This window comes from Empidonax traillii, unplaced genomic scaffold (genome assembly GCF_003031625.1).
Source record: "Empidonax traillii isolate 1590-97213 ecotype Southwest subspecies unplaced genomic scaffold, ASM303162v1 scaffold284:size1552100, whole genome shotgun sequence".
In the NCBI taxonomy this organism is placed as follows: Eukaryota; Metazoa; Chordata; class Aves; order Passeriformes; family Tyrannidae; genus Empidonax; species Empidonax traillii.
The window spans coordinates 150,274-162,752 of record NW_020955477.1 but is presented as its reverse complement, the minus strand read 5'-3'; the positions used below and the strand labels follow the sequence as shown (position 1 = coordinate 162,752).

The 12,479-nt window shown below is 42.1% G+C and overlaps 1 protein-coding gene across 9 annotated transcripts in view; it reads right to left on the bottom strand.

The window, feature by feature from the left end:
• Window positions 1–12,479, bottom strand: part of LRRFIP1 (LRR binding FLII interacting protein 1) — a 111,438-nt gene that overhangs the window by 5,150 nt on the left and 93,809 nt on the right. For 7 of the 9 annotated variants that reach the window (XM_027890319.1, XM_027890320.1, XM_027890321.1 and 4 more), the window contains one exon: window positions 8,273–10,900. In XM_027890319.1, coding sequence (XP_027746120.1) covers window positions 8,799–10,900 — 2,102 coding nt within the window. In that variant the 3' untranslated portion in view covers window positions 8,273–8,798. Of the gene's footprint in view, window positions 1–456; window positions 562–1,203; window positions 1,284–1,692; window positions 1,811–2,687; window positions 2,735–8,272; window positions 10,901–12,479 lie in introns of those variants that run through there. The other 2 variants (XM_027890326.1, XM_027890327.1) reach the window with 1 other exon arrangement.

Below are 12,479 nucleotides of genomic sequence, written 5' to 3'. Positions count from 1 at the left end.
GCAAACCCAGAATTTATACACCCCAAAGCAACGAGCCTTCAGGTACAATGAAGGACAAGGACAGCAAAGGAGGAATAGGAGCTTTTCATCTTGATGAATGTGGAACCACAGGAACATTCACAGCTGCAAACTGGGCATTTGAAGGCTGCTGCCAGGTTCATGTCGTACAAAGTGGAACTTGAGTTTGCTCCAGAGAACCAGCTCCGGTACAAATCAAGCCAGTTTAGGGAAAGAATGATGAAACAGCAGCGGGAGTTCACAGTTGAGACTGTTACTCCAGTCTCAGCACCGAAAGTTTGGTTGTACATTTGGAATTAATAACTAAATCAATTAAAAAAATTAGATGTTGATTCTTTGCTGTGCCACTAAGGGTGGTTCCTCCTCTCAAACACACCAGGGAGGCAGGTGTCCCCCCACACAGAGCAGGCTGACTGCTGACCTGCAGTCAAGAGTTACCTCTCTCTGTAGTTTGCGTTTCTCTGCTTTCAGTTCATCTTCTATTCTTTCAGCATTTTCAGCAGCAGTTTTGTATCGGGCTACCTGACCTTCCAGTCGTATTACCTGGGGTGAAGGCAAAGTTTCTGAATTAAAAGATGCACCAAGAAGTTACTCTGAAGCTTTACTCTCCCACTAGTACTCAAGGAATAACCAGAGAGACGCTCACTCCTCTTTAATAAAATAGGGCATATTTTCAGAAAAAGAAGATATACCAAGGAAGCCTGGCAACAGTAACCTGCTCCAGACCTTTTACACATATCCATATTTAATATCCTTCCAGCAACAAAAAATACAGCCCATTGACTAAAATTCTCTTTGCAAGAGCATCACTGATGTACTCTGGACAAGAGCAAACAATCAAAATTGAACAGCTGTGTATAAAATCCATATATATACATCATATGCCAGGAGCCATTTAAGGCATGTCAATAGCTGGGCATCAGGAAATGTTCTGCAGAGTTCAGCAAGTGCTCTCAGTATACCTTTGTCTTTGAATGTTTTTCCTTCATTTCAGATGAATAAGATATTCCCTCTTTCCCAAACATAAATGAAAGCATTTCAGTCCTAGTAGCCCTGATGCTCCAACACTTCCCTTATTTGAAGGGAAAATCACAGTAATCATAATTTCATTTATCATGTAACAAAATACACTTTCTCTTTGCATTCTCATTGTGCCTAAACATACAGAACCAGCCAAAAACTTACATTCTGCTCCAATGCTGTTATCTCTTGCTCAGACTTTGCTAGTTTAAATTTGAGATCACTGATCTGTCTGTTGGCATCTCCTAGAAGAATTGGAGATTCATCAGAGATGTCAGAACAAGTGTTAGCAGTTTCTAACAAGTCTGTCATAAAACTTCCATGCATCAGGGATCTGTAGCAGTAGAGTAGTTCCCTGTCAAAAAGTGCCCAGCTATAGATAGGCACCATTCCCATCCTTGCCTGATTCCCTTATGACCACTCTGAAAGTGGAATTATCCTGAATTCACCCCAGCTCTCCTGAGGAGCAATAATACAGATTCCCAGCTGCAGTCTTACTCCAACAAAGGCTCCTAATTCCCTCACCTCTCTAGAGGTGCATGGCTGAAGCTCCCTGAGAACTGAGGGCTCGCTCTTACTCAGAGTTACGTGGTTATACATTTTCTCATTCGCATGCAGGGTATAAAATTCTCTTAAAATCAAAATGCAGCTCACTTTGGAGATCAATCATGTGCATATCTGTCCCGTTTTCCAGAACTTCATCTTCTGACTGTGTGTTATCCATCTTGCCATTCTTTTGCTTTTCTTCCAGTTGCCCCTTTAATTTTTTAATCTGAAGAACACAAAATAGTTATTAAAATCACTGAGGAAAATTGTGGCTCAGTACTCAAAATCACTCAAGTATTATCAAACAAATTATGTATTTTTAAAACCTAAATTCCAGAAAATCTTCTACTACAAAATAATGTCCTAGAAATTCTTTTGGCAAACGACTCATCAATTATTTTATGCATCAGTGCTTATGTATAAATTCAGGACCAAACACAGTGAGTGGAGGAAAGCTATTTTATGAGAAAAGGAATAAATGTTCTGCAGGCACATTCATGTAAAACATTCTTAAAAACTCCCAAAACTGTGTCTGGGTGCGTGCAGGTCTCAAAGTCAAGGATCTAGAGCACAAATGAAAGCTTAGAGTGACATGCAGAGAAACAGATCAGCTGAAGCTTTCAGAATAAACTTTATATCCTATATGGAATATCATGGAACCAGCAAAAATCACTTTAATTGCTATTTACCCATCTACAGCAATTCTTCCACCACTTCTTTCCGGATGGCCCATTACCCACAGACCCAGCAATCCGGAGGGCTGACTCTTGGAAATGAAATTCGCTGAGCCATGCTTAGCTTGGCTTGGCCAGTGTGAAGTACTGTTTTTCAGAAATAATCCTGGAGAAGGAGTTTTTAGTGGAACGGGGCACACTGGGTAGCATTGCTCTTCCCATGTATCCTGAGCTAATGTGCAGGAGAAACGTTTCAGAGGAAGAATTAAGTGGCCAGCAAGGCAGAAAGGGCCCAGCAAGAGCAACCCAGCACACGTTCTGCGAGGCAGCAGCGCTGCTGCCCTACAACTTGCGTTGGGGCTATTTTCTTAATCCCTGTTACTCTTGTTGAAGATTTGGCAAAGAGCATTTCCCTTTCCCCGTGATTACCTGGTCTAGTAGGGATTCTCGTTCGTCAATGAGCCTTTTCAGCCTGTCTGAAAGACAAGAGTGAAGGTTGAGTGCTGGCGTGACCGTGCGGCACGTTCCGGAGCGCGTCTGAGACGGGTGATGAACCATGAGGGTTAGTGAAAATACCGGTGGAGGGAGTTATGCACGTACCACAGGAAATGAGGCCACAGACAGGGCTGGGAAGGGGCTGCAGCCAGGGGAGGTTATGTCATTCTCACAGAACATGCTTGTCACGGCAGCAGCTGCATGCAAAGAGGCTAATCTTCTACGTTAGGTTAGCATGCAAGAACTCTAGGGTCAAACACAACTGCAACACAAAATCTCACAAAACTTTACAGTTTAGCACAATGAAAATACTGTAAAAAAACCTATAATCATAGCTAAGCACGTTCTCAGCACTTTAAATCTTCCCTTCTTTTACATGGCAAAGACATTTTGTCTCTGGTATTATGACCAGAAAAACATTTGCCCATCAAATTATTTGTGTTTTGAACGCAGCAGTCTGGTAAAACCTTCTTTCCTCTTCACAGTCAGTTCTCCATGTCAGACATCAAGAGGCCACGGGCAATCTGGGCCAGCTGTTGTGCTGCACTTGCACTTGGAAGTGCCACAGGTTAGCACATGGATATGCGTGGCTTTCATTAATGAAGGGCACTCTACAGTCTGAGACAACTGGAAAAAAGAACTACAAATTAAGTAACCACATTGCTTGGGTTGTTTCCTTCCCCATTGAGGGGTGCAAAACATGAAAGCATTTTATCAGGTACTCACACATTCTCTTATCACTAAAATTATCTCATCAGTTAACAACTTCTGTTCAGGTACACCTCAAGCAGAAGTCCACTGGAATGTAGCACTCAAAGGCACTTCTTAGAAGAGGTTCTGTTGACCTCAGCCAGGTCTCACTTAGTCCCCAAGTCTGACGTGGGTGTTTACTGCAGGTTTATTTAGCTTGCCTCCCCTGCCAGCAGGCAGCCACCTGGGCAGAACCCAGGGTGTTCAGAGCTCAGCTCCACAGCTAAGGTCTGGCCTGCTAATTAATTAAATGGTGAAAATCTAAAAGTCACTCAAGAAAAAGGTCTTTTTGTAAACTTAAGGAAAGCAATTGACAAATTACAGATAAGAGCCTGAAGGGCTTTTACCGGGTAAATTCTGCTGACAGTGTTTTTGAAGAGCTTTAAAAATGCCAGTCCTCCTTTGCCCTTAAATCCTGAACAGATCAAACTCTTATGGTTCTTGTGGTTCTCCCTTTTTTCTTGTTAGCACACGCAGTTAAAGGGAATAAAGAGTCTGCATGGAATCAAATCGTGGGGAAAACTGGTTTTCAAATGAAAGTCCCTCTATGCAGCAGACAAATACAGTCCATTAGCTAGCAATAGTGTGGTATGTCATTTCCCTCCTGGCTATACAAATTCCCCAATAACACCAGCAGTCATACCAGAGCATGGATTAAACCTTTACCTTGGCTTGTGATGCGATACCCCAATATAAATCTTAATGTGACATCCCAGTGCAGCTATTCTAGGCCATCATTTTAACCCTTCTCAAGTCCTATCTTTTTTTTCTTTTTTTTTTTTTCTTTTTTTTTTTTTACCCAACATTGTTCCACCTGAGCATTTCTATGGAAAAACAAAACAAAACAAACCCAACAAATCCCCCACATTTTCATAAACTATCAAGAGTAACCAAAATTCACAGGTATAAACCCCTTCAAAATAATAATTTCACAGATCTATTAGGGAAGGAAAGGAAACTTAACATAGAAAATCTGTAAAAAGATGAAAGATAAAAAAAAATAAAGTACAGTGAAGAAAGCAAGGAGAGCAAACAGTAAAAGACAGGTTGAAGATACTCGGAGATAGTTTTGGGAGTCAGAGGTTGGCAAAGATTGAGAAATGGAGTTCTAAGCATTGGAAGGAGAACGAGGACTGAGGCAGCAGGAAACCTCAGGGCCACTACAAAATTAGCCCAGACTTACTGACTCTAAAGGAGCCAAATAATCCACCTTCATCCTGAAAATAATTTAGTTGTAACTTTCATTAACGCAACCGCTGCTGTGGGGTGAAACACACCTGCCTGAGGAAAGGACACCTCCTCCACCTTCCAGGAAAGAATCATATCAGCTTCCCCTAAGCCCTTTCCCTGCAAAATGGATGTTAGCACTTGGGGATGAACCTTCAAATCCAATCTCGCCATCAGTCCTCTCTTCCCTCATTATGGACATCTGTGCACCCCTCTGGGACATGCTGGCAGCAGGATTTACAGGACCAGGGAGAAAATTAGTTTGGAAAATTGCTTTTCTGCCTGTAGAGATGAAGGTCTTTGAGATTTCACTTATCTTTTAAACCCCCACATTAACTCAGAAAACTTACTTTAGCTTTGCTACCTCCGCAGTCACCTTAATTTTGCATTTAGGAGACATTTTTCCAACAAATCAAGGATCTGAGGACTCTGAGAACAGGTGAGCAGGAAAGAACAATCTACTGAATTAGGCCACTGAAGCAGCTAATTGAAATTCTTATCTGTAACAGTCATTATCCTTATTTCACATACACAGATACTACAATGAATAATTAGGGTGTGACATTCACCTCACTTCACTTTGGAAAGCATGATTCCCAGGATACTCACTGCACCAGTTCATGGCTTTCCCACACAAAGGAGGTTAACAGCGGACTGAAGGAGGAACGGGGCCTGTGAGGGAGCAGGACACAGGGGGGTGACCAATGTCTTCTATCATTCTTTGTAAATTAAATGACTGTTCTCATTGCCTTGGCACTGCAGGTGACCTCACTGCTAACTCGGGTGCTGCTTCAATAGCACCATTGACCAAACATCCCCAAATCAGCCACAGGTCCTCCATGGCTCTTCCCGCTTGGAGGGATGGGATGGAACTTCCCATGGGATGGGAAGGAGCTGTTTTTATCTGCATGACTTACACGATGCGTGGCCCAGCGAGCAATTAATCATTATGCAAATGAAAGGATAAATTCTACTTGGAGGATGGAAAGACATCCCATGAAACCACAGCAGAAGCCCCAAGCACCTGCTCAGAACAGCCTGCAAGAATCTGACTGTGGGATCATTAGCAGATTAGACAACACTCCTTTCTCCAGATTTGTCCATTGATTTGCAGCAGGAGAAAAAAACATAAAATATCGAGAAATGCCTTCTTGTCTTTCTCAGAAGAGAGACACTGTTGGGGACAGCACAGGATTTGGAAAACACCAGCTTGCAGTACTGACTTTGAAGGGAACAGGAGGTCTGTTTTTTCTGTAGTGAAGGAAATATTGACAAAGACCTTTTCACTATTTTTTTTTTCCCTTTTTCTTCAGGTATAGTTCTTCAGCTATGGCTTTTGAATGCATTTCAGGCTAGCTCTGAATTTGCAGTTATGCACAAACCTGGGCTACAGGCTACACGTGGCACCGGGCTTTGAACAGAAAACCCAGCAAGCATTTGGGGCTATTCTGAAAGACAGAAGTCTCATCCTCGGGTCATGTACTCATATTTGAAAGAAAGTGACAAGCCAGGTGTTTCCTTCTATCTGTTACCTGCTGCAGGGGAAATGCCAAAAACTGTTTTCAATTGTGTAACTTCACAAGAGATGCGTTTTCTGGGTAATTCCTCCTGAGACACTGTCCCCACTCCCTCTCTAATGGCACACATTTCACTCAGTGCTGGCTGGCATACAATCCTGAAATTATTAAGGTTTGAATATATTATCTAGTAGTTGCCTTTATCATCAAGGCAATTTACGTGGGAGACCTCCTCCTCTCCCTCAATGTGCAAATACTCAAGCAAAACCAAAGAGGTAAAAGAATACCGTGACCTTCTCTTCCACGGTACTTGCCCAATTCCAGACGTCAGGGACCAGGTGCCCACAGAAGTAACGAGCAGCTAATGTTCCAGGATGGATTTCTGGCACATCAGCCACTCTGCACTGCCTGTCCATGTTCTTGCTCCTGCCCTGTTTACACTGAGAGTGGGATAAAAGCTGGTACGTGGACAGGCAAGACTGGAGTTGTTTCTCCTTCTGTGACCTGGCTTTAAAAAGGAATCATCTTACAGACGCTTTGTTTTACGAAGTTGAAATACTAGTTAAAAGTCAGCTCATCAGTGATTCCCTCAACCACCCAGATGCATTCTGATCAGAAATGAACTCGTATCAAAAATCCAGGAAATACTGGTATGGGGCTAATTTTACTCAGATCCATCCACATGTACAGGTAGAGCCTGGGAAGCACATTTAATGACGTATTTATGTGTATTTAACATTTAAAACATGCTTCCAACAATAAACCAGATACTACCGTTGAGAGTACGGCAGAGCCAAATCTTTTAAATAAACACTGCTACATGTTAATAAGAAATGCTCTTAAGATCTATGCCCTCTTGGATTAGCATTTAGTGTAAACCCTTTAGGAACAACTGCTGATACTTACAGAAACCATGGTGGATCTGCTGTAAGGGGGAGAGAAGCCATGTGAAAGGAGTTACAGGGTTACAGACCTGTTAGAGGTTTACACTTAAGGGTGCCATCATAATATTCAAGGTCCTCAAACCCCCGAGGCTGCCCAGTCCTAGGAAGATCGCTCTTCCAGCTACGCAGCACAACGCAATAAACTGAACAAAGCTGCAGAAAAACGTGTTTCAGATTATACAGATTTAAAGAACTGTTTATGCAGGTTTAGAAACAGTGCTCTGGACAGGTAATTTAAAGTATAAAATACGTTTATTTAAATTATATACAGCAGCACATTTTGATACACATCTTGAAATTTTGCAGTCTGTCTGTGCTCTATCAGCTTTGTAACATCAATGCAAACACAGCCTTCCATAGCCCCCACCCCCCCTCAATTTGCATTTTTTTTTGTGACGCTCATTGCTTAAAACAACTTTAAATGAATATTTATGAATGTAAAACATGCTCTTCCTCCCAAGCACTAGCAAAGATGCAAGAGGAAATACAGCAGTGGAGTTCAAGTGTCTAATTTATGCCAGGAATTCAAAGCAATCCAGCTTTTCCAAAAAGCAGGGGGGCTAGTACACAGAACAACAGTGATCTTTGGTCTGATACCCAACAAGAGTTAAGATATGCAAAGTTATCTTCTTTCCAGAAGGAAGGAGGTAAGATTGTTCCAGAGATAAAAACATTCTTTCAGAATCATAGTTAGCAAAAAAATATAATGCAGTAAGCAAATGCAATTTTGAACAAAAATGTTCTTGGAAAAATAGGTATTTTATACATTCATATCTAGACAGTACTTAAGAGCAGACCTAAGCACACATTACAGTGTGTATTGACACTTTTCTCTGGAAAAAAAATAAAAAACCCATGTGAGACATGGTGTGAAAGGCCTATTGTGGTGCAAAGTGCCTAGGTGAAGTAAACATGTATATATTTTTTCCTTTCAGCAAACTAAGACCTGTTATGTTGCACTTTCTTCAGACTGTATATTGTTCTTCCGAAGTGCTCAGACTAAGCAGATTCACAGTGATCCTACTATATTTTGGAATGTGACCATAATAGAAATGGAATGAAAATATCTTTCCCCCCCCCTATATTTAAAAGATAAGATTGGTTCATAGATTTTAATCATTTTGAAAGAAGTTTCGACATCAGTGTGGCTCATCTGCTGAGTTCCTTCATGAAGTGTTAATGTACTTACTGCAGATCTAGGCAGAAGTAAGCATGTGCATAAGTTCACAAAGGTCCAGTGCACATAAGTACATTCAGGACATCTGTCATCTAGGCTAGAATAAAAAAATGCCTACAGAAATTCCTCAGTAGCAGTTATCCACACCAGAGGTATGATAGTCTGCATGGTCAATTTGTGAAACTCATTTGGTGATTAACCTGAGACACGGCAAAACAAAACCCACTCATAGCTTCTTGTGGCCAGGTATGTCAGCGAATAACTTAATACTTGCATCACTACCACGTACATACATTGCATTATGATGAGTTACCTACGAAGAAAAAGCTGTATGAGCATTCCTAGGGTCTGGTGTCCTGTGCAAAGTGCATGTTTCTGTCCTGGGACTGGTCACGTGGCATGTAACTTATGCAGGCTTGAGATCCTGAACTTAGGATATCGTACAGTCGTCTCTGGATCTACCTCTACCCTTTCTACCACCCTGCAGATCCTCCTTGCTTTCAGCCCTGTTAATGATAGCACTTTCCAAAACCTGTTCCAGAACATTTTCATCCTGTATTTTTTCCACTAAATCAGAATCTGATACTTTGATTTCATCTTCCATCGCATCAGCCTTCTCATCAGCATTCCACAGTGCTTCCCCTTGCAAGCACCCTGTTTCTTCAGGCTCATCTTGTTTATGCTGCAAGCCGTCACCTTTGGTCAAGGCATCTTTGGTTTCCATTTCATCCGTTCCCTCTCTAGCTTTGTCTGTGTGGGCAGTTTTTCCAACAGCACCATTTGCTCCATCAACCTCTTCTTTCTGTGTTTCAGTTTTCTCTCCATCACATTTTTCATCAGATTCTAGTATCTGATTTGACTCTTCATCAAAATCAAACGCATCGCCGTCATCCTCCAGGCCTTCTGCTTGACCCTCCAATTTAACTCGTTCACTAGCTTTTTCATCCTGCTCAGCCTTCTGTGCCAGGGAATTATTTGCACCTTCTTCAGAAGCAAGTTCCCTACCATGGTGGTCTGCAAGCTCTAATTCTTGCTCATTTTCTTCCAGTGTTTCTTTATCAGCTTTGTTTTCAGTAGTTACACTACCACCTACACTTGGCTCCTCTTTAGATTCATCTTCCTCTTGTTTGACCACCTTCTGCACTTCACCTTCTAAAGGAATATTTTTCTCTCCTTCTGTACTACCTGCTGTTCCCTCACTACACTGAACTGTTTGAACTTCTACCTTTGGCTTTAAATCTTCTACCCACTCTGTCCCACTTTCCTTGCCTTTTCCAGATTCATACCCTGTTTCCAATTCCGACTCCTTAATTTTATCATCTGAAAGACTTGGGTCTAAACTGGTTTCCTGAGCCATCACCTCTTTCACAACATCGGTGCCTGGCTGTGCCAGCACACCTCCTTCTACCTCGGGAACACAGCCCTCTGCCTCCACAGATGCCTTATCTTGCTCCCCTGTTTCTGCAGAACCTGAACACTTCTCCAGCTCTTCCGTTAGTTCTTCCTTCTGTCTGTCCTTCTCAGCTGTAGCATTTTCAAGTTCCGTTTCATCTTGTGTACTTTGTTCCTCTGATGATGCTGAAGGGCTGTCCCCTGATGACACTGGCTGGGTGAATGCCTGATATCCTCCACATTCCCTTTCAAGTGACTCTGCTGGGACACCCCTTTCACAGGACTCCATCCCCTCCACACCCGCAGGCTCAGTTTCCCTTGGCTGACCCTGAACTGTGTTCCCAACCTCATTTTCTTCTTCAGCTCTATCCCCTCCTGTTTCATCAGTTCTTCCGTCAGTGCAGTCTTTGCTTTCAACAAGCTTTTCCTCCAAGACATTTGTAACCTTGTTTTCAGCACTTTCTTCTGAGTGCTGGAGTTCCTGTGGAGTGGAACTCTCCACATTTCCCTCTTCCCTAAGCAAGCCTCCCACTGCACCCTCTGGTAGTCCTGCCTGGTTAGAAACCAGCTCACTGTTCTCACTTGTACTGTTGCTTTCTTGGTCCATTTCATTATCACTTAGGTCATGGCTAGTTTTAAGATCCTCTTGTTCTTCCTGCTTGGGTGCAGCTTCTCCCGGTTCCTGCTCTGTACCCAAGTCACAAAGCATTTCCTGAGAAGTCTCAGAAACCTGATGGCCTTGCAGAGAGCCCACCTCCGAATTCTCGTTTGTCCCTGCACTCGAATCACGGTGTTCAGCCTCCACACTGTCAGGCTGCTGGGCCACTGTGCCCGTGGACTCTGTCACCTTTCTCACATCATCTGTGTCACTACCATTGTTGGAAGAAGTGCTCCCTGACACAGGTTCTGTAAGGCTTTGAGCTTGCTCTGCAAACCCACTATCTGGGAGCGTCACTGTTGACAGGGCGTCACGTTCTTCAACCATTTTTTCTGCCTTTGCATTTTCAGCAGCATGCAATGTCTGTACTTCCTGCTCCTCAGACTCCTCTTTGTGTTCCTCATGCTCAGTATTCTGCATGATTTCTCTTTTCCCCACATCCTCCAAAATCTCATTTTTCATCTCCACTTCCTTGGCTTTGCCTAAAAGACCATTGAGAAAGTTGAAGGCACCACACCACAGCACTTACCTCCCCATTTAAAACCCGAAAGAGAGAATGAATCAAAGAACAGGTTAATAAGAGATCAGCTTTTGCCAATTACGTGAGGCAAAGCAGCGATTGAATTAGTAAGGGTCTGGAGTTTTTGATCAGTGAAACTCACCACCACCCTCTCAAAGCAAGAAGTCTCTGGTGCTGGCTTGTGTTTTTGGAAAGGAGATTTATGCTCTTGGCTGTGTGAGTTACAGCTTTCGTTGAGGAGAATAACTGTTTGAAGCAGTGCAATTTAACAGCAACACTTGTTAAAGATGTACCTTTAAAGATTGTTTTTCCTCAGCAATATTCTCTACAACTTCAGCCCTGACGCCCCTCCGTGCATGCAGGGGTGTGATGCCATTACAATGAAGTCACGAAGGATTATTCAGTAATATTTTACTTTTAATACCACAAACAGGCATCATCATCAGTGTGCACAAAAGACACTGAATGTAAAATCTGATTGGCAAGCACATGGTTTGGCTGTTCAGCACTCCCAACACAGAGCAGAGCTCAGGTACTCTGTGCCCCTTACAGCCACCCAAAGGGATGGGGACTTTGGTTTTTTGAAAGGTGGTTTTTTTTTGGTTTTTTTTTTTTTTTTTTTTGGTAATAACAATTTTTCTTCAAACTTATATTTAGAAGCAACAGGTATTAAAACAATAGTGTTTGTGGCTAGTTAGCTTTTGGGTCTATGTTGCACCTATTTCCAAAAGAAAGTAACAGAATTAGGAGATATAGAAAACATATTGCATTTAAAAATACACCCTTACCTCGGTTTTTGGTGTTCCATATTGTTTCCACACAGAAACTGAGTGAGGCAAAAGCAGCCAAAAGCTCAAAGCAAGAGAACTTGCACTTGGAACAGTTGGCTGCCTGTTGCTATTTATGCATGTTCATTTAGAACAAAAAAAACCCCCAACGAACCAAAAATATTACTTCCTTTCCTTACACTAGTACAATAGTTCTCTGAGTGGCCATTCATCACAACTGTGTAAGAAGATTTTTGCCAACCAGATTTCTCCTTCCTAATGCTATCCATATCAATTATATTCTTTCAATTGAAGTGTTAATGTAACTAGCAAAAACGTTGAAGTGTTAAATTAACTGCTCAATAGTACAGGATTACCAGGGACAAAGAATTCATCCTTATTATGGTGTAACAGTGCCCAGCACTGTTTTCCAAGCAGACACTTCCAGTTCACAGGGATATAAATGAACCAACATACAAGTTCTCTATAGAAAACTAAAATGCCTTTTTTTTTCCTTATCAGGATTATCCTGGGACAACTTTCAAATTCAGTGTTTAAATAGTAATGTGAGAGGCTGCTACTTATCTGTAATGTACTGTTTGTATTCCCGTCCTTTGCCACCTTGGAAGGGAAATGAAGTTTGACCTTGCAGGAAACTGCACAACATACTGGGAGTGATAATCAACATTAAGCAGAAAAATGCAGAGGAAGTGATTTGACAAGTAGCATGCTGCGTGACGTGTTAATTGTCCCACTAACAAATGCCCAAATCCA